The sequence below is a fragment of the Peromyscus californicus genome, unplaced genomic scaffold (genome assembly GCF_007827085.1).
Source record: "Peromyscus californicus insignis strain IS unplaced genomic scaffold, ASM782708v3 Scaffold_5__1_contigs__length_169319896, whole genome shotgun sequence".
Classification (NCBI taxonomy): Eukaryota; Metazoa; Chordata; class Mammalia; order Rodentia; family Cricetidae; genus Peromyscus; species Peromyscus californicus.
The window spans coordinates 1409107-1429325 of NW_026294573.1; the positions used below are offsets into that span (position 1 = coordinate 1409107).

The window sequence follows — 20219 nt, forward strand, 5'->3', positions numbered from 1 at the left end:
TATCTTTCCAGTTTGGATAGTTCCAAGACCCAGCTGGGCCTGCCTCCCTGCCTGGAGTTCAAGAAAGGCAGGAAGCCTACCCAAGCAGGAAGGGCTTCCCCATCTGTGCTGGGGACCAAGGAACATACCCCAATCTGTGAATGGAGACTTCTAACATTAGATCCCTGGCTCAGGGCCTACAGCTATCTGAGCTGATGACTTGAGGCCCCTGGGCTGGGCTGGAAGTAGGCCCTGGACTCAAGACTGCCGATTGCAGAACCCCAGGATGTTGCTTGTTGAGGTGCCTGCTGCCCCCTGGTGGCTATCTATAGGAGGGCCAGGCCTCAATTCTGCTACTCACCTACAGGCGTTGCATAATGGCTGGTACACAAGGGGGTCACTACCACTACACAGATCATAGATGGTACAGCCCACATCAACACCCAGGGCGAGTCGCAAAGACAGTAGGCAGGGCCTGAAATGGCCACTGAAAACTAATGATGGCAAGGAAAAGGGGTGGGGTAAATCTAGACGACCCTGGGTCTGGGTACAGGCCCTATCACATTGCTTTATCCAGGTTGTCACTTTCATTGGCCCAGAACTGAGTATGCTGGATGCTGGAGGTCCTAATGGAGAACAAGAGGAAGGCAGAGCAGCAGCTACCACCATGAAAGGTAACACTCGGCTGGGTGATAAGCATCTGGCTGTGCCTCTCAGTTGGTCTGTTTCTTTCCATCTGGGGGGACCCAGTAGAGCTGGTGTCGGCCTCTTCTGTCTTTCCAACAGCTCAGATGCCAAGAACAAGCCCCTACTGTGAGAAGTGGAGCCCAAGGCTCCACCCCTGTACCCGTGCAGTCCCGTGAACACCTACGTGGCTCCACCACACATCCTCAATGTGTGGCTGTTCATGGCCACACATCCATCCCTGGAGGTCAAATCAATTAAGGAAGGAGTCCAAGAGCCTTGTGTACACCTGAGGCATCCCAGCACTCCCAGGCGCCAAGCCCTGGGGACTGGAATCAAAGCCACAGTAACAAAACCCATACAGGTTGCTGGGCTCTGCCCAGCTCCCTCCAAGAACCCTTGAGGGTCCTTCATGACAAAGCCTCCTCTCCACCAGCTCTTGAAACAGGAGTGCTGCTTAGCAGCTTGTGCTGTTCCTAGGAGCTGGGTCAGCAGATGGACTGGTGTTTGCTCCTTCTGAATCAAGAAACAGGATGGGAAGAACACTGGGACCCAAAGAGGTGATGGAACAGGACTGGAAGTTCAGCACTCAGTAGCTCCAGAGGTGACAGAGGAAGTCAGCTGGGGCTGCTACAGATCACTTGGGACTGTGGGCATTTTCTCAGCAGCACATAGAAAACGTATCTGGTCTCTGGGAGACCTGCTGTGCCAGGCACTGTTTCCTACCAGATGAATACATGTGTATTTATATATTTATATATATGTATATATATATATATAAAAGATTATTTAACAGTTAAATACATTCCAACACAAGTGTCCCACAGGACAAATGCTAGGTTGGGTGGCCCTGGTACACGTGCTGTCTGTCAGTCACAGAAGCATAGTATCAATACTCCGTTGTGACACAGGTTCCTGACGAGGGACAGGCAGATAGGTCTGGCAGGGTGGGTGTCTCACTCGGTAGGAACCTCGTATTTGAAGATGACACTGAAGAGCTGGCCACCTAGCCGCTCCGCTAGCCAGGCATTCTTCACCACCGCCAGCTTGAGGCTCTCGCAGCGCAGCAGTGCATGATAGTTGGTGTGGATGGCACGGCCCATTCCTTCGATGACCACCAGGTCTGCACCACGTTCTCGTACCAGCACGGCCAGTCCCTTGTCTAGGCGGCTTCAGGGAAGAAGGGTGGCAACGAGGTTGGGCAGGGGGCTAGTCACAACCTGCCCTGAGCACAAGCTGGTGGACACCAACCCTGTTCCCTTGGAAGTAGCAACCAGCAAGAACATGGAGACCTCTCCCCAGTGCGTCCTGCTAAGGCATGTCCAAGCCCAGCCTTCTAAGAGTGGCCAGGAGCTCCACTTCCAGCACTGCCTGGCTTCCCTTATGCCCACATTTCTGACATGTCCTTTGTCTAGTACAGTGCAATTCTTTGCAGAAAACACTAAAGGAAGGGCCAGCAGGATGGCTCAGTGGGTTTAGACACTTTCCACCAAGCCTGGTGACTTAAGTTTGATCCCTAGAACCCACGTGGTGAAAGAAAAGCTACTCCTGCAAGTTGTCCTCTGCCCTCTACATGCTGTGGCCCTCACACATAGATACACAATAAGTAAATGATAAGTAAATAAACGTTAAAAAAAAAAAAGCACTGGAGAACATGACTGCCTGTGGGAATGATGGGGCAGAGCCCCATGCTACAGGAGGGTCCCAAGGCCTGGAGCCTGGGTCAGTTGCCCATCTGGCTTACAGGCCACAGGAAGAAGTGACTACACAGGTCATATTTAGGTCACGCAGCCGCCTGGCTGGTTTTGGTGCCTTGCAGAGCAGGAGGGAGGAGGGCTGGGTTACCTGAGATCTAGGCACGGGGAGCTGGAACCCGTCTGCACGAGCAGCAGCCGGTCTTCTCTGAGTGCAGAGCTACAGAAAACCAGGCAGTCAGGCCCAGGAGAGCCCACCCCCAGCCCTCCTTTGCGTATCTCCCAGTACCTCTTAGGCCCACCTCCTGCCTGGCTCAACATGGGAGGCCAGAACCTACCAGACGACGGGGTCCATGGCTGCAATGCGTTCTGCCACAATGAGGGACTCACTGTAGGTGACATCGTTCAGGGCAGGGCCTGAGTTGCATGCCAAGATGACCTACGGTGAGGGGGGCAGCAGCTCTTTAGAACCTGGGCTGTTACTTATGTGGCCAAAACTCACCAAGCTGTCCCTGGCAGGTTCCAAGCAGCAACCAGCTGGGCAGCAGGGCCCCAGACAATCTCAGGGCTCTGTGGTTTTTGAGAGAGGCAGGGCTGTGCTCAGAGCATGCTTTATTGCCTCTCATCCCATCCTCGGCCTGCCTCCTGGAGCAGGATAACCTCTCATGTATTCCCAAGTCTCTGGTAAATGCCTTTCCAGGAAACAGGAAGCAGAGAGAACCCAGGCTTTAAGCTACAGCCCACACCCACAGGCCCAGGTGCTCCCTGGCCTCACCTGCACTCACCTGCTACAAATGTAGGAGCTCTGACCACCGCCAGAAGCCCACAGCAACGCCAACCCCACCAACAGCGGAGAAGCCCAGGGGAAGGGTCCCACCCACCCAGCCTTTTCACTCACCTCTGTCCCTCTAAAGAGTAGCTCCCTGACAAAGGGGAAGACTCCCAAAATGATGTCTATTCCACTGTTATCTGCGAAAATTAAGGCACATTTATGAGGGGGCCCCTGTAAGACAAAACCAGGACGTTCAGTTGGGAACAGGTGCATTCAAGCGTTTCACACACCACTGTACTCTACACCCCGTACAGCCCCCACAGGGGCTGGGTCCAGGCACAGGGTCTCAAAGCATAACAGGCGATGGAGATAGGGCAGTCTGTCCCAAGGCCAGGTGACCTAGGCAGTGGTCACTGCAGGAGGTCATGCAGGGAGTGGGGACATCTTCCTTCCATGTGGTGCTGGGGATGGAACCCAGAACCTCATACAAACCAAGCAATTTTCTTTTACTAAGTACACCTAAGCCTAGAATGGGTACTTCTGACATTAGATTCTCAGCTGGGGGCTTGTGAGCTCTAAGTGGTGGGCTACAGGCTATACCTATGTCCCAGGCCACTGGGGGCAGGGGACTGCTACACCCACCTCACAATAAGCCCAATGCCTTTGGTAGCCACCCTTCTTGGCCAGGTCCAGATCTGTTCCAACCCCCAAGGGCAGAAGCAGAGGCACCTTACGTACCTTTAACCTCTGGAGCCACTTGGTGTAGGAGTCCACGAGCCAGGGCCGTTCTGTAAGGAGACAGGAACTCCAGTCAGGGAAGCTGAGGCACAGTGACAACGGCTTGTTTCGACAAGGGACGGGCTCCCTCACTGCAAGTCCACATGGTTACACAGCACCAGGTGGAGTTGCTCCCTGCCCTGCTGCCTAACTTCTTCTACAGAGCCCATCACCCACCACACAGGGCACCAAAGCGCCATGGTGTCCATACCTTGCAATTTTCTCTTTGCTTCTTCAAACCCAAACTGGGGGTCCGATTCAAGGACACTGTGTAGAGAAGAGAAAATTAAAATGAAGCAAAACCCACAAAGCAAGCATTCCAGCCCAAGCCAACATCGTGAGGTGTCTCCCAGCCATGCTGTGTGTGCTGTGTTGGAGCACAGCATCTACAGTCAGTGGCCAGCCCGGCTCGAGGCAGAGCAGACTGCAGACATGAACAAATCCCTTCAGTGGCGTGTAAGAGCTCAGACCTGCTCAGAGCAGTGGAGACAGCTCCTTCTATGACCGGCAGCCTTGGTTACCCTGCCACCACACACTGGGGCCTGCATCTCAAATGGGCAGCTGTGAGGAGGATGAGGCAGGAGAGTGAGCGACCCTTTTCAGTGTGGACCCACACCAGCTAAGTAGCATGGTCACCCAATGAGGCTCGGGCCTGGGGTGAACTGCCATGGAGACAGCAACTCTACAGTTGTTCAGTGCTCCTTAGAAACACACTTGTCCCAGTGTCCAGCTAGTGCCAACACCTTTCTTTGTAAGGCCCCTTGGTTCCATCAGACACTAAGTATCATCAATCCCTGCTGTATTTAGTTACTATGAATTTGGACTTTTATCCTGGAATGTCAGCCCTAAAGCTCAAATCTACCTCCCAATGACATGTGCCTGCCCAGAAAACCTCCAGTAGCACAAAGACCCATGACTTCAGGCTCTTGTCCATCACTGTTAAAGTAGGGCCTGCCCAGAACAAGATGGGTCTGGGTCTAGATAGCCTGGTGGCAGGATGGCATACTTCAGGCACAGAATAAACCATCTCTAAGCCACCTCAGAGAGAGAAGAAGGAACTAGCTGAACAGGCCTCAAACACCTACTCAGACACGGCTTTGGCTCCCCAGTCGAAGACATTCCCGGCCAACAGCCCCTTCACCAGGGCCAGCTGCCGCTCTTCCCAGCCTAGTGAGTCCAGGGAGCGTGTCACACTCTGAAAGCATTTTAGCGCGAGGCCATTTTCTTTCTGCTTCACCTATGGGGAAGACACACAAGCATTGCTTTATTGGTCCCGTCCTGGAGGTGGGCCCTTACCACTCTTTGTAGCTTCTAAGGAGGTCTCCACAAGGCGGTTGAGGAAGAAGGCTCACTGAGGATGCAAACACTGACTAACAATACCAGGGAGGTGAAGGGACACTTGCTGTCACGCTCCCGAGAGGTGCCACTTGGGGCTGACCCACTAGGTGTACCATGTTACTGATTTGGGGCAGTCCTCAGGTCTATATGGTGTTGGGTGAGGCAGAGAGGTGCTTTGGCACAAAGTTCAATGGAGTCAGGAGGGCGGAGGATACGCACCCCAGAGGCCACTGTGCATGGGTATGTGAGGAAGGGACAAGATGCCTGATATCAGGGAAGGAAGGGGCCCACAGCTCCCAGCCAGAGGATGTAACACATGGGGCTACAGTGGCTGCACCCTAGTTCCTAAGTAGAGCTGTCCACTGAGAACTAGCCAGTGGGCTCAGACCTCCTGAGCATGGGCACCACAGAATGCTACTAAGTCCTCTGCACCCTACCTGTGGCCTGAGGAGCTCACCTTGGAGTAGGGATCTGGGAAGTTGAACTCATTCAAACAGTGTTCTCTTGTGTCCAACAGGCTACGCACAGTCAGTGTCCCATAAGCACTGGGGACAGAACCGAGATGGAGTGTGGCTGAAGAAGACAAGTCTCACAGAGCCCAGGAGAGCCCAGTGAGACCCTGCACACAGCCAGAAGAGGTCATACCACGTGGGCTTCAGCCTCTCACCAGGCCAGTTGGGATCCCCACGCCAAGAAGGAAACCCTTCCTCAGTGGCCTATAGGCAGGGGCTGTCTTGGGGTCATAGGACTCACAAGGGCTGGTGCCGCAGCGTCTGCAGTTTGCTCCAATACTTCTGCCGGAACTTCTCTGCCCTCTCAGCTGCATCTGTGGATTCTGGCTGGCTGGCCACAGCTCGCTTCACCACCTGCCAACAGTAGAGGGCTCAAGTAAGTTCTGGCCCAACCCTGGGCAAATTCCCAGAGGCAGGCACAGCCCAAGGGTAGGCATAGGCTGGTGGGGCTTTGCCTAGCTGGCTGGAGCACACCCCACAGCCAACACCAGTGTCTACAGCAGTACTGGAGATGGCCTGTGTGTCTGGTGTTTTGGCTTTTAAAGACACCACTCTTGCCAAGCACCCTGCTGCTGCTTGGGATACAGGAACAGACTGCAGGACCTCACTGGAGCTACAAAGAGGAAGGCTCCAATTTATGTCCACCAACAGGGGCTGTTTGGGGTCCAGGACTGTGTCCCTCACTCAGCACATACCCAGATGCCTGAGAGAGGGCTGGGTATTCCTACTGTGGCCATAACCACCCAGCCTACCTGAGCCCTGCCCCCACACCTCCCAGGGGCTAGCTCTACCACCACACACAGTGCTGGCCCTGGACAAGGCAGAAGATACACATAAGGAGGCATACAGTTTGAATTTGAAGTGTCCCCAAAGCAGCTCATGAATTGAAGGCTTGGTCCCTGGTGCAAGCAGACTTCAGAGGTGGACTTCTGGAAGGTGACTGGATCAAAAGAGCTCTTCACCGACAGAGGGTCCATTGATGGACTCGAAATGTTAAGACGATTATGAGGTAGAATATGGGAGGTGGGGCCTGGGTGAGGAAGTAGTCACTAGGGGCTTGCCTTTGAAAAGTGTATGTATGTATGTATGTATGTATGTATGTATGTATGTATGTACTGAGATAGGATCTCACTATGTAGCCCTGGCTGGCCTGAAATCACTGTGCAGACCAGGCTGGCCTCAAACTTGATGAGATCTGCCTGTCTCTGCCTCCTGAGTATTGGGTGCAAAGGCCTGTGCCACCACACTAGCCTTGAAGACTGTACCTTGCCCTGGGCCCTTCCGATCTCTCCCTCTTTGCTTCCTGGTTGCCCCAGGGTGGGCAGCTTTGCTCTGCCATGCTCTGCCCTGCAATGCTTTGCCTCAACACAGGCCAACAAGGGGCCAGAATACCACAGGCTGCAACCTCTGAAGTGTGAGTCAGAAGTTCTTCCTGTTTCTGTCAGATTCTGACACAGACAACAGCAAAGAACAGGGCAGAGGTCCCACAGCAACAATAGAGGTCCCCCTATTCATGTCAAAATCAGATCAGATGCCTGGCTTGGTGGTGTAGGGTGCTATAATCGCAGCACTGAGACAGCTGAGGCAGAAGATCATTGAGTCTGAGGTAAGTCTGGCTACACAGTGAGTTTCAATCCAGCCTGGAGTACGGGGTAAGACCCTCCCTCCAAAAACTGCCAAAAACAGAGGTCTGTGTGATGGCTTGCCTTTTGAGAAGATGTAAACAGTAAAAACACGTGGTGTTCTGTAGAAACTGCTTCACTAAATCATGTCCTCACCCCAATACATTCTACCTGAGACAGGAATATTCTTTCCTTACTAAGACCACATAGCTTCTGGAAAACTCCCCTGCCCTCTTCCGCCTCCTTTCCCCTGTTGACTCTCATAGGGATGGAGCCAGCTAAGCCCTGGAGCAGCCCAGGTGCTCCAGAGACCACATGGGCCACTTGCTGTGTCTTGAGCCTCACCCCATCCAGGGCCTCCTCAAAGCAGGTGAGCCAGTACTGGCGGGCCAGAGCATCGTCGGTGAGGTCCACTGTGTCAGGTACATAGGAGGACGGGTCCAGCAGGAGGGGCAGGTTGACCAGCGGCCTCTCTAGCCGGTCCATCTCCAATAGGTCAAACTAGGAGGACAAGAAGAGGTCGGTGGAAAAGTCACTGTCAGAAAGATCACAATCCTGATGTAAGCTCGGCCTTTAGCTCCCACCTGCCTCATCTCTGAGCCTCCTCTTGCAGCCACCAGCCAGACTTCCTGGATCAGCCCATTGCTTGGCAGTGGAGTGGGTCTACTCCCCTACCTTCCCCGAGTCAACACCCCTTGGCCGTCACCCTTAATTCCACAGCAGTTTGTGGTTCCTAACTGGCCCCTTGGCTGCTCTGATACCAGCTCATGCTGTCTCTCCCAACACTCAGCTTGAGTTGCATCTTTAGTTCTCGCCAAGCCCTGTCCCTGCTGCTCAGTGCTGAGGATCTGCAGTACTAAGTTCCCAACAGCCCTCTGACTCCCAGCCTTGTTCGCAGAAGTGCTGACAGACTCGATGCTGGTACATGCCTTGGCCTCTGTCCTGTGCACCTGATTTGCTGTCTGCAAAGCACTACAGGGCTGTTCCTCATATACCGGCCCCGAGATACAATCAGTAAGACCAGCTACTTTAGCAGCCACATGTACCCCATGGCCACTGGTGCCAAGCCCACGAGCGTTTCTGGAACATCACTCGTCCCACTGGCCTTTCTATTTTAAGTTGAGAGGAGCTGAACCAGCACGTATACAGCAGTGAGGTAAACATGCCCAGCAGCGGCTCTAGGCCCAGAGAAACTACCAAGAGACAGAGTCAGCCTAAGTGTGACCTCTGCTCCAAGGCCACCTCTTTCTGACCTACCAGCCACATCACACCCTTGAACTCAAGCCCTTTCAGCCAGGGGATTTCAACTGCAATGAGTGAACATAAAGTCTAGGTTAAGACTCAGCTTGGACAGAGCCACAGAGACAAATGCTTGCAAAACCTAGGAACACACACAAGTGGTAAGGTTAGCAAGAAAGGTCTGGGAAATTCCCAAACTGACCAAAACGGGGCAGGGATCACCTAGTTAACCACTGGCTTACCACCAAGCACCCCAGCCCCAGTGCTTTCTGCACACAAGGACACAAAGCATTCCAGGCTCTCCCTACTAGTTAACATGCTACCAAGTTTCCCACTCTGCAGGTTTTGGCATTGCCTGCTGGCAGAGATCTCAAACCTTAGTTCTGTCTCTTGGCAATATAAGCCTCAAATGACTGCTCAGCACCTGCATGCCAGACACGTTACCCTAGCACAGGCTATGCTGGCCTCAAGGTGTGGAACAGAGCTACCATGCTCTACTGAGGGAAGCATGAGCCACCCTTCAGCATAGACAGAAGGACGGCTTTGATTGCTCTTGTCTCCCTTCATTTCGGAATCCATGTGGCAGGCCTCAACACAGCCACTGATGAATTAAAACCAAGGCTGGAAGATATCCATTTGAGCAGCAGTTCCCCGCCTGGCCCGGCCCACCGACAAGTGTACAGGTGGATGCTCTCACTGGAGAGGCCTGGGCTCACTACCAAGGGGTGCTGTGTCCACCATGAAAAGCTGTTTCCACCATAGTGCTTGCAACCTTGTCCTGAGGGTGGTGGCTTACTTCACGCTTCTAGTAGTTGCCTTTATTCCAACTGCTCTTTCTCAGATGTGTATGTTATCTGAGTTACAAAAGGTCCGTAGCCAACTGCCAGATGGCCAGACAGCTGGTAATATGGCGACTACACCATCGTGGACATCCGACCTGAGAATGCCTGGCAGGAGCCCTCATCAAGAGGACTCTAACTAGGCATGTGCTAATGAGCTTCCTAACCCATCAGCTCCACAGTCTCAACCTGCCTCTGGCCAGGTAAGCCCAATGTATCGTCACAGTGGACTTCATCTCACGTGGAGACTTGAGAACTGGGTCTAAACCACTCCAGGGAGAGCAGACTTCCCAAGAAACATAAAGCTGCTGACAGTGAGCTCAGACCAAGGGCAGGCCTACTCTCCACTTTTGCTGCACACATGCTCACACAGGCCACCAGGCCTCTCGGGCTCCCAAGAGCCCTGGAAACCTCAGTGCCTCCTGCCCTCAAGCCTAACTGGTGAGAAGCCACAGCAGAGACAGCTGGGCAGGCTGCTCCGGAAGGGCCTGCTACTCACTGTGCCGCTCCTTGCCCGCTGTGCCGGGCACAGCTCGGGCGACGTGCTCATCAGCCCGGAGCTGGCCGCGTAGTTCTCGCCCCAGCTGTACTGGTTAGGATCTGGAAAAACGAGAAGCTGGTCACCGTGTCAGCCTCGCCCTTGATTCAAAGGGGAAAGTAGAGGAGGAAAAGGGATACAATCATTGGTCTATTTACACGCTAAGGGATTACCCCTTTCTGGGGCTTCTTCAAGCCTCATGCCCCACCCCCTGCCCCCACTTTCCCACCCAGATGCCCAAGCAGGGGCACAGGCCACTCCCTGCACAGCCTGCCACTGCTCAGTGCAGTGACTCTACTCACTGTCTTGCTCGGCTCCTTTTAAAAACGCCCCGATGGCTCCCAGGTAGCCTTCGTGTCTCAGGAAGAGTGCCTGGACTTCACCCTGCCCCATCCCAAGCCCACAGGCAACTGGTCAGTGTCCAGTAAGAGCCACTCTGGACCCACCACACCAGCACACCAACTTCCGCAAGGTCACCCTGCCAACAGATGGTACCTGCACACCACAGGGTAGCCTGTTGACTGAGGAACCTAAGGGGAAGCCTGACTATACAAGGCTGCCTCGGGCTTGCTATTCCTAATCCCAAGCACCAATCTGTAGCACTCCACTGGCCCAGACACCTCAGACCCACGTGTCACTCTCCTCACTAAAGGACAGTCCCTGATTGCCCTTCATTGTAACAGGCTTACACTCAATGCACAGAATGCCAAGCTGGCCAGGAGGAAGGTGCAGTTGACCAGAAGGTCTGGGTGGGTGGGAAGGCCAACTGCCTGTGGGGACTTATCTTCCCAAGGAGCCTGATGGCAAGGAACTGTGACTGTGCCCTATCCCAGAGCCTCACGTGTGCCCCTTGGGTGTGAAATGAGTTCTGGTCAGCATGTCACCATTTGGGGAGACTTTACAGAGTATACTGGAGCAACTGGGATGAGCTGAGCCCAAGGACAGGAAATTGGCTACAGTCACCTTGGAGAAGAAGTTAATGCTGTAGGTGATGGTACGCATGGTCACAGGGTGGCCCCGGATGAAGAAGCCCCCAAAGTAGACCCTGTCCAAGCCGTGAAGCTTGGCGTAGAGACAGGCGAGCTGTCCAATGTCATTGCTGATCATGTGCAGCAGGCTCTTGGCCATGTCTTCTTTGGAGAACTCTGAGAGGGAAATGAAAACAGAATCCAGGGTGTGATGTGAGTACCCCCAGGTGACAGACAGCTGGAGGGTGAGGGGCACAGAGCTCTGGGATGTGAGGCGAGACTCAGTCCTGGATGTGTGAGAATTTTTTTCAAGAGGAAAAAAAATATCCTAACCACTTTTCTTATTTTGCGTTTCCTTGGAAACAGGCTGAGGAAGTATCTGGCAACATTCTAATGAGCCAGAGCAGGCCTCTGGGAGGATGAGTCCTAGGGCCCAGCAAGAACAGTGTCAGGGGATCTGTGAGGCTTGTCTCTCCACACCAGTGGGCAGAGTGATGCCCTGGCACTGAAGCAGGCCATGCCTTGGTCACCATGAAGGGCAGATCCTGGCAGGTACCTCTGTCAGCAGTGGCTGATTTTCCAAAGCTGCTTGCGATGAGATTGCCACTCAGCCCCAGGGTCTGGTGGGCCCCACCATAGATGTCCTGTACCAGCATGTCAACGTTGGCATGCCGGCCTCTGGAGGCCAGCTGCAGCAGCTCATCAAACTTCTGTGGAAGCAGAACAGAGCAGGATAGTGAGAGGCCTAGCAGCTGGAGTAACCTCACCACCCTGGACACCAAAGAGGAGCCAGGCAAGTCTGATGTGAAAGGCCCTCTCTCAGCACATGGGGCAAGGGCAGGGGCTGCCAAGCTGGACACTAGACCACTGAGCTGGCAGAATTCCAGTAGCTCAGAGCCCTTGTCCTTCAGAGTGTAACCAGCTCAGTCACAGGGATCTAAGACCTGACATAGAGCCGGGATAAAGGCTTGGGAAGTGCTTCTGCAGACATGTAGCAGGGACCTCCTATGGGCCAGCGCAGAGGTTCTGAAGAGGGTACCTTTGTTTTGGTGAGCAGAGCCCCAAGTCCCCAGAAAGTGCCTCCTCCAATGGAGCTTCCACCAATCCACTCAAACCGGTCCTCAGTCTCCACCTGGGGAAGAGTCGGGCAGGCATATTAGGCTACATGCCACAAGGCTGCTAGGGCACTGGGGTCAAGCCAACAACGGCTCTGTCAAGTGTCTGTCCCTATGTTCAGCGAAGGTTGTGACACACAGCATGTACATAGCTAGCAGGTGCTAAGTCACTCAACGATCATTCTGCGGACTCTTACCTTCACAATGGAGACTCCAGAGCCAATGTTGACCAGGAGGTAGGGGAAGATGTTGGGGTGATTTGTCTGAAATCGAAACTCTGGGTCGGAATCTTTCTGGTACATGAAAGCCTCATGTGGGATGTTCTTCAGCACGAAGTTGCACCCCTTAATCAAGCAGGTCATTACATCCTCTTTGTCCACCCTGCAAATGAAGGAACATAGTCACAAGAATCAGCCATGGTGCATTTGCCAGGAGATAGCATAGAGCAGTCAGACTGTATCCACAAGGTACCCGGCATGGCCAAGCTTCAGCTTCTGTTCTTGACAGGTTTGCAGCTAGCAATGCCACCAAGACAACACACACACACACACACACACACACACACACACACACACACACACAGCACCACAATCTGCACAAAGTCCAGGGCTTCCCACCACACCACAAGTAACACAAATAAGGTTCTCCACTCACTTCAGACGCAGCTTCTCCTCAATTAGGTCCTTGAACTTGTAGGCTCCACCCCCTGTGGCCTGGATGACCTTGGTTTCAGTGTTGACTAGGTGGTCTCTGATGAAATCCAGACAGGCTTCCATGTAGGTATTCTCAAACTTGATGAAATGCAGGCGAGCTGTGATCTCCTCCTGAACCGAGATCTCATAGGGTGGCTCATGGTCCTGTTCCATGTCCTGGAAAGAGTTAAGAAGTCTTTAAGACTCAAGAATCCACATAGTCCTAAGCACCCTGCCCAGCACTTTAAGGCATTCACTCAACTGTGATACACAAAATACTTGATGTTAGCTTGGGCCAAGGCAGAGAAAGCGGATGGAGGAAAGAGGCCTAGATGACCACGACCCTCGGAGAAGGACACTACACACGGAGCAGGGGAAGGGAGGCATTCCCACAAAGGGTAGGAGCACCATACAAGGAGTCAGGGAAGAGCAATCAACTCCAGGACTGCTGTGTTAACACGTGTAAACAGCGGAGACAACAAACAAAAGGGATAGTATGAAGTCCAAGGCCAGAGGGAAGCAGCCACCCCGTCCAGCTCCACTGGTGCCCACCACCTCTCCAGGCTTACCTTTCCTGGGTGGTCAAAAGATCTCACTTTGGCTACTTTGTGCTGGACAGTAGAATAGTATGCCAACTTGGTCAGTGATCCACCTACAAGGGGAAGACACAAACCAGGCAAAATTCAGAACAGGACAAAGGAGACCTTGAGATCCACCTCCCCAATAAGCTCTCAGAGGTCATTGTGATGCGTTAGCAAACAGCCTCTTCCTTGAGCACTCGAGTCTGTGTGGACAAGGTGCTTAGTGCTATGTGAACTTAAAATCCCTGTGGACACAGGAGAGGAAAAGGAGATAAACCACCATGATGTAACATCTCTTCTTTACAGGTTCTGCCGCGCCCCCAGATTCTTAACTAATCTGAGTTCACAGTTTCTCTCCCGACTCACAAAGCAGAAATGGAGCCAACCTGCTGCCTCCAAGTGCATTCAGCTGTTGCCAGTTGTTAAGAAAATTTAGTTTTCAAGGGCTGGAGAGAGGCTCAGTTGATAAGCGTTAGCCCTGCAGTTATAAGGGGCTGAGTTGAGCCCCAGAACCCAATGGGATGGTAGTATATGCTTGTAATCCCAGTAATGACAAAATGGATGGAAAAAAGACAAATTTCTAGGGTTCACTGGGCAACTAGTCTAGCCCATTTGATAAAGCTCCAGGCCAATGAGAGTCAAAAGGCAGAAGGCGCCCAAGGAACAGCCTGAGTGTCCTCTGACTACCCTTCTCCACATGCTCAGTTACAAGGCTTGGTGGTGCAAACCTGTAATCCCAGCTAGTTGGAGGCAGAAGCAGGAGGATCACAAGTTTTAGGCCAGCCTGGGCTGCAAACTAGTTGGCCAGCCCAGGCAGCTTAGTGAGACCCTGTCTCACAATAAAAAATAAAATGTGGCTTCCCTTTGTCCCCAGTTTACTCATGGAGGTCTCATCTATTTCCCTTTCCCAAGGCGATCTATGTGTTCCTCTTATTCCCCATGGGAGGCCTTACCCTCTTGGAGGAGGGCATGGGGGGTGGGGGGGATGGGGAAGGTCGGGGGAGGAATAAGAGGGGATCTGTGGTTGATATGTAAAATGAATAAAAAATTTTTTAAAATAAAAGACAAAATAAAATGTGGGCTGAGGTACAGAGGACTGGATGAAAATGTGGTATACTTATACATGGAATTTTTTTTCCAGTCATGAGAAGAATGATGTCATGTCATTTGCAGGAAAATGGAAACAATTGAAGATGGATCATATTAAGCAAATTAAGCCAGCTTCAGAAAGACAAATGTGTGTTCCCTTTGTGATTCATAGATTTTATATAGGTACATAAAACTATGTATGCACACATAGACATAAAAGTAAAGGTAATGACATCTAGGGAGACCAAGGCTAATGAAAGGAGGGAGGGGCATAAGGGGCCATGAGGGGAAATACCACCAACATACAGGATAAAGAGGGCTGGAGTGTGGCTCAGTGGTGGCACACTTGTCTGCACATATGGGGTCCAGGTTCGAGTCCCATCACTGAAAGCAACGCAGTTTCAAGCCCCGATCTTGACAGACTCCAAGTAAACTGATCCATCCACATTTGGCCCCCATCTTAACAAATCAGGATGGGCAACATACAGCATCTTTGAGATACACAGGGCCAACAGGTAGGATTTCCCTCCAAACAGGGAGGGACTGAGGGTCAGGGAGTGGCCCTCAGCGTTCAGGACCGAGCTGATGGAGCAGCCCAAGCCTCAGAAGTAGCCGAAGGAAGTCAAAGGCCTCCACAGGACCTGGCTCTTTTGTTTGTTGCTTTTAAGGATTTTATTTTTTAATTTTTGAGGTTTTATTTTTATTTTATGTGTATGGATGTCTTGCCTACATAAATGCTTGCACACCACGTCCATGCAGTGTCTGTGGAGGTCAGATTCCCTTGTAAATAGAGTTACAGAAGGTTTTAGTCACCATATAGGTGCTGAGAATTAAATCTGGGTCCTCTGAAAGAACAGTCAGTGTTCTTTACTGTTTGTCCTTTTCTTCAGTTCTGTTGGTTTTTTTGGTTTTTCAAAACAGGGTTTCTCTGTGTAGCCCTGACTGTCCTGGAACTCACTCTGTAGCCCAGGCTGACCTCAAACTCAGAGACCTTCCTGCCTCTGCCTCCTGAGTGCTGGGACTAAAGGAGTGCGCCACCACCTCTGAGCCAGTCCTATTGATTTTGAGACAAGGGTCTCACTATGTAGCCTGAGTTGGTCTCAGATCTATAGAGAACCATGTGCCTCTACCTCCCAAGTTCTGGGGTTCAAGGTATGCATCAATCACCAACTCTGGAGTCACACAGGCTCTTGGCACCTTCACAAGGGCCCTGTCACCCGTGGAACACTGTACACAGCCAACCCGTGCTCCAGGAAAAGCATAAGGCCTCTGTCCACGCGCCACACACTCCAGGGAAAGCTGCCCAGAGTTCCAGAGAAGGCAACACCAAGGACAAGCCCTGGCAGGCAGAAAAGGCACTTTCCAGTTTGTAATGGCGATTGCAGATTCACAGGCCTTCAAATGACACTTGGGGAAAATAGGAATCTCAGCACTTCACTGCAGCTACACCTCTCAGAGGCCTGACAGAAACAGGGCGAAGGTCTCTCAGAGTGAAATGGCTAAGTTATTTGCAAGTGTTTGTTTTTATGAGAAAATAATAGACTACAAGGGAGCAGATACTCAAATTTATAGGCATGTAGGACCATGGTGCTTGGAGGCCAGAGCTCTCCCCTTGGTGAAACTAAAACAAGGCAGCCTGTCCCGTGCAACTAAGAATGACCATAATGCAGCCTTGCTTGTTTGGTTTAGTGAGTGTATCATAAGCTTAATCTCATCCCTGGCCACAGTCCTAAGCCTCCTGATCCCTTTTTCCTGCCCTCAATCCCAGTCTGTCCTCAGACTTGTCTGATTCTAAATGCTTGTCTAATTCACCTCTGAGGATGTACTGTTTCTGAAAAGACAAGGCTGTGCAAACAGACAGAAATGTACTTTAAGAAACTCATCAGAAATAACGGGGAGGCCAGTGAGACGGGTCAGGTAAAGGTGCTTGCTGTCAAGTGTGATGACTTGAATTTGATCCCTGGACCCACATAGTGGAAGGAGAGAACTGGATCCCACCAAATTGACTTTCACATGCACACCACAGAATCAAGGAAGGGCAGGACAGCCTAGCATTTACTACCCTCGAGTCTCTTCCTGCCTGTGTGCCCCTCAGGGACCTTCCCTACTGCCTGTGTTTCCAGGAGTGAATCAACCTAGTTGATGTGAATGTTGTTTTGTAGGTTCCTGAGTTGTCGACCCCATCCTGAGAGTTGTGATCTCCCATCAGCTTCAGCCTTAAAGGGTCTGTCCTCAGGAACGGTAAGCATGTCCTTCTAAGCTCAGATCCAGGACCCAGGCTAGTGGAAGCTTTCAGAGAGAGGAGACAAAAATCAACACTGAACATACCCTTGCAGTGTCCTTCTGTCAGGGTAGCCTGTGCCTGGCCTCAGGACCTTCAGTCTGGAGGCAACCCCCCACTACAGCTCAAGCTTTGTGGCTACTGGTTCGATAGTCTCTGAGAGCCACATACATTATCCAAGGTGAACCCTATTTTCTCAACGGCCAGATGATGTTTGCAAACAACTTCAACTGCATTTCAGACATATATATTTAATTTTGACTTCTTCCCAACAAACAAGTGTAGGACCACAGGACAAAGCACAAAACCTAGCTCTGGAGAGACGGTTTCAGAAGCCTGGGGACAGCTGCCTTGGGGCCTTTGGAGAGGTCTGGTTGTGGACAGCCCCCTCTGCTGGGCCTGTAAGATCACCATTTTCAGCCCAATATCCAGTCAGTCACCAAGTCATCTCAGGTGTTACTCAAATCTTTTCTAGGGCCTACTCCCCCATCACCAACCCACCTGAGCCCTTGATAAAGTGGGAGCTCAGACCAGGCCATCTCTGCTTTCTCATCCACTCCCCATTCCAAGAAAGGGCACCTCAGAGAGACAACCCAAAAGCATGAGGGTAGAGAACATATTCAATATTCCAGAAGTAAAGAGAATCTTTTCAAGTCTTTTAACAATCCAGACTTTTCAAGGAGGCTAGGAGCCAGCAACACACCCATTCATTCACTGAGTTAAGTCCAAGACAGCGGATGCTGCCCTGCTGTGTGGGCCTCACTGACCACGCATGGGCAAAACGCCTGCAACAGATGGGTGCAAAACTCCCCAGTAACAGAATGCACAGCAGAGTGGTTGGGGGTTGGCCGGCTCCCATCCTAGCTGTGCTATCTACGAATCGAATGACCCCCGAGCAAGCTAGCCTCCTTCTGTGCCTTGGTTTCCACATCTGCACAGAGGGATGATGACAGAATCTCCTTGTTGGGAGGTATGAGGCAGCCCAACGCGGAGGAGGTCTAAGGCCGGCCTGTAGCCGGTCGGCAGTGAGGTCAACCACCAGGCACGCAGGAGGAGGTGGACGTAGGAGGTAGTGCAGGTGCCAAAGCCACGGAACACGCTGGGTGGGAGCTTTACACCCAGTGCACGACGAGTGCCCCGGGTCCCACGACTCGACCGCTGTCTGGGAAGCGGCAGTTCCGGCGGGATAGCTGCGGGGCGCGGGGCGGTGAGCAGCCAGATCCCGGGCGATCTGAGAAGACTAGGACCTCTGATCCGCCCCGCCCGTCCCACCGCGGAGCCCTCACAATCAGCCGGCGCCGCGCGGACTACGAGGCCCGACATGCCGCGCTCCACCCGCGCAACGCCTACCGGGAGCTGAAGTCCCACAGTCGACTCGATTCCGCACCTTGGCGCTGCACACACTACAAGTCCCAAGAGCTTGTGCGGCGACCCGTGAGGCTGTGCGCATGGCCTGCGCCCCCGCCCTTCGTCCTTCCCGCCGCCCCCGCTGGCCGCCTTCGCCCACTGCCCTGGCCGCCCGCTCGAGTATCCGGTCCGTGGCTACCTATATCAATGGCGAAGCGCTTGGCGTTCTCCAGGTTGCGGAAGATCTCGTCGGGGGGTAGCGTGATGCTCTTGTCCAGACTGTCCCCGCCGCTCCCGCCGCCACTTGCTCCACGCTCCGCCATTTTGAAAGTGCCTGGCCAGCCTCATCAGCCATGGAGATATATGCGCATATAATTGACTGCTAAACGACCGTGTGCATAAATTATGTTAATGAGGGTCCCGCCCACTCCGCCTGTGCTGGAGACTATTCCTCTAGACCGCCCCAGACAAGTGCCCTAGAGGCCGGGATTGCGAAAGAGAGTACTGTTATTCTCCAAACTAATAACATGAAGCTTCTGGAATATTGTTCTTTCGCTGAGTTGTCTAGATGCTAACTTGTGCTGAGCCTGCCGATCCTACTTCCAGACCACCTGGGTCTGCCGCCCTCCCGCCGTGAGGATGGCCCTGCAGGCTGCTGTGATTTCTGATAGGGTGACCCACCATCCTGATTTCCCAAAGACATGGGACTTTCAATGCTAAAACTCCCATGTAAACTGGAGTAATTTTAAGGACCCTACACTCAGGAGTGCCTAGCCATGGGGAAAGTGATGGGGGCAGGTGTGTGTGTGTGTGTGTGTGTGTGTGCGCGCGCGCGCGCGCGCGCGCGGGGCATGAGACTGAAGCTGGGAAAGAGGGACGCTTTAATGACAATCTGCGGAAAGTATAGGGGAAGGAGGAAAGGGTGCCTGGAAGAGGGGGCAGGGCTCCAAAGTGGAGGTAATCTGAAGTTCCCGCTGACTTAAGTCCCTTGAGAGCATTGTGTCCTCAAGAGGCCCACCACATAACTTAATATCTTGCTCTTGGGTTCTGTCTGCATTCTGTGTCACTCACTGACTGGCAGGCTCATGGAGCACAGGGTTGAGGTGATGCACAGCTCAACTGCCATATATCTGGATAGATTCAGGGAGGAGGCAGCCTTGTACTGTATGTGCCTGCCAACAGGGTGGACATGCTCTGGATGGGAGAGCCTGCTCCAGGGGGGCAGAGCTCCTTCTGTGAGTAAGATGACCCAGCATCTCAGTCCCTGTCAGCGGGTATGCCTGCCCTGCATTTAGGACACTCCACAAGGGAGTGGTCTCCTTGCACAGATGTGCTGCTGCTCCTGTAGAAAACAAAACGAGTGGGATGGAGGTGCTCTGTCATTGCTCACTACATCTAGGGAATCAGCAGGGACTGCAGGTGGCCACTGGCAGAGTAGACAGAAAGGGCAGGGCAGGGCCCACATCTGTGACTTGTCATTCAGAAAACATGTAGACACACCCAGCTCCTTCCCACTTCTTGTTCCATGGATTTTGACTTTGGGGTACCTGGACTCTGTGGTTCTAGGGTCCTGTGAATTTGGCCGACCTTCTGTGGCCTGCCTTAGAGTGAATGTCCTATCTGAGGCAGTGAACCATTCCTACCAGGTTCGTGGCCTGAATGGAATGGGTCAGCCCTGACCCTAGTCAGTCACATTGTGGGAGGGAGGGAGAGTATTTATGAATTAGCTAAACAGGTGCATTCAGGGAAGCAGGAGCTGGGGCAGATACTTTCTTAGGTTTGACACAGCCAAGCCTCTTTTTGCTGTAACAAGAGATCCACTGCAGCCCCCAGTTTCCATCTCAGTGGACAGAGCAAAGGACCTATACTTATTATGATGCCTTCACCCCACCCTCCGCTGGGAGCTAGTAAAAATCAGTGGCAGCCACCCAGGTCTTATTGACAGTGAAAGCACCAACAGCTCTGCATGCCCCTCTCCTCTTCACCTCCTACCTCTTGCCTTTCGTTTTTCTCTGTTAGAGGACCACCAGCACCTCTGTTAGAGGACCATCAATCACCCCTCCCGATCCCTGTTTGTGAACATGGTAGCGCCCACTGTCCCACCTCCAGTCATGGGGCAGGCCACTCCAAGGACAGACAAGAGGCACAGACA

At 52.7% G+C, this 20219-nt stretch overlaps 1 protein-coding gene across 2 annotated transcripts; it reads right to left on the reverse strand.

Annotated features, from left to right (window-relative positions):
* Positions 1–1397: 1397 nt before the first annotated feature.
* On the reverse strand, positions 1398–18408 carry Pank4 (pantothenate kinase 4 (inactive)). 2 transcript variants are annotated; one of them, XM_052715058.1, is made up of 19 exons: positions 18267–18408; positions 13339–13421; positions 12732–12946; positions 12275–12458; positions 12002–12094; positions 11519–11672; positions 10958–11139; positions 10297–10378; positions 9956–10056; positions 7724–7879; positions 5998–6110; positions 5702–5789; positions 4992–5143; positions 4118–4173; positions 3868–3917; positions 3256–3360; positions 2696–2796; positions 2509–2577; positions 1398–1833 (listed from the first exon to the last, which is right to left on the reverse strand). In XM_052715058.1, exons 1-19 carry the CDS (start codon positions 18388–18390, stop codon positions 1620–1622), a joined length of 2322 nt encoding a protein of 773 aa, XP_052571018.1. In that variant the 5' UTR covers positions 18391–18408; the 3' UTR covers positions 1398–1619. The 2 variants fall into 2 exon arrangements, with proteins under 2 accessions (XP_052571018.1, XP_052571019.1); XM_052715059.1 differs by lacking the exons at positions 10958–11139; positions 11519–11672; positions 12002–12094; ... (2 more) ...; positions 13339–13421; positions 18267–18408 and having other exon boundaries at positions 9956–10095.
* Between the last annotated feature and the right edge of the window lie 1811 nt (positions 18409–20219).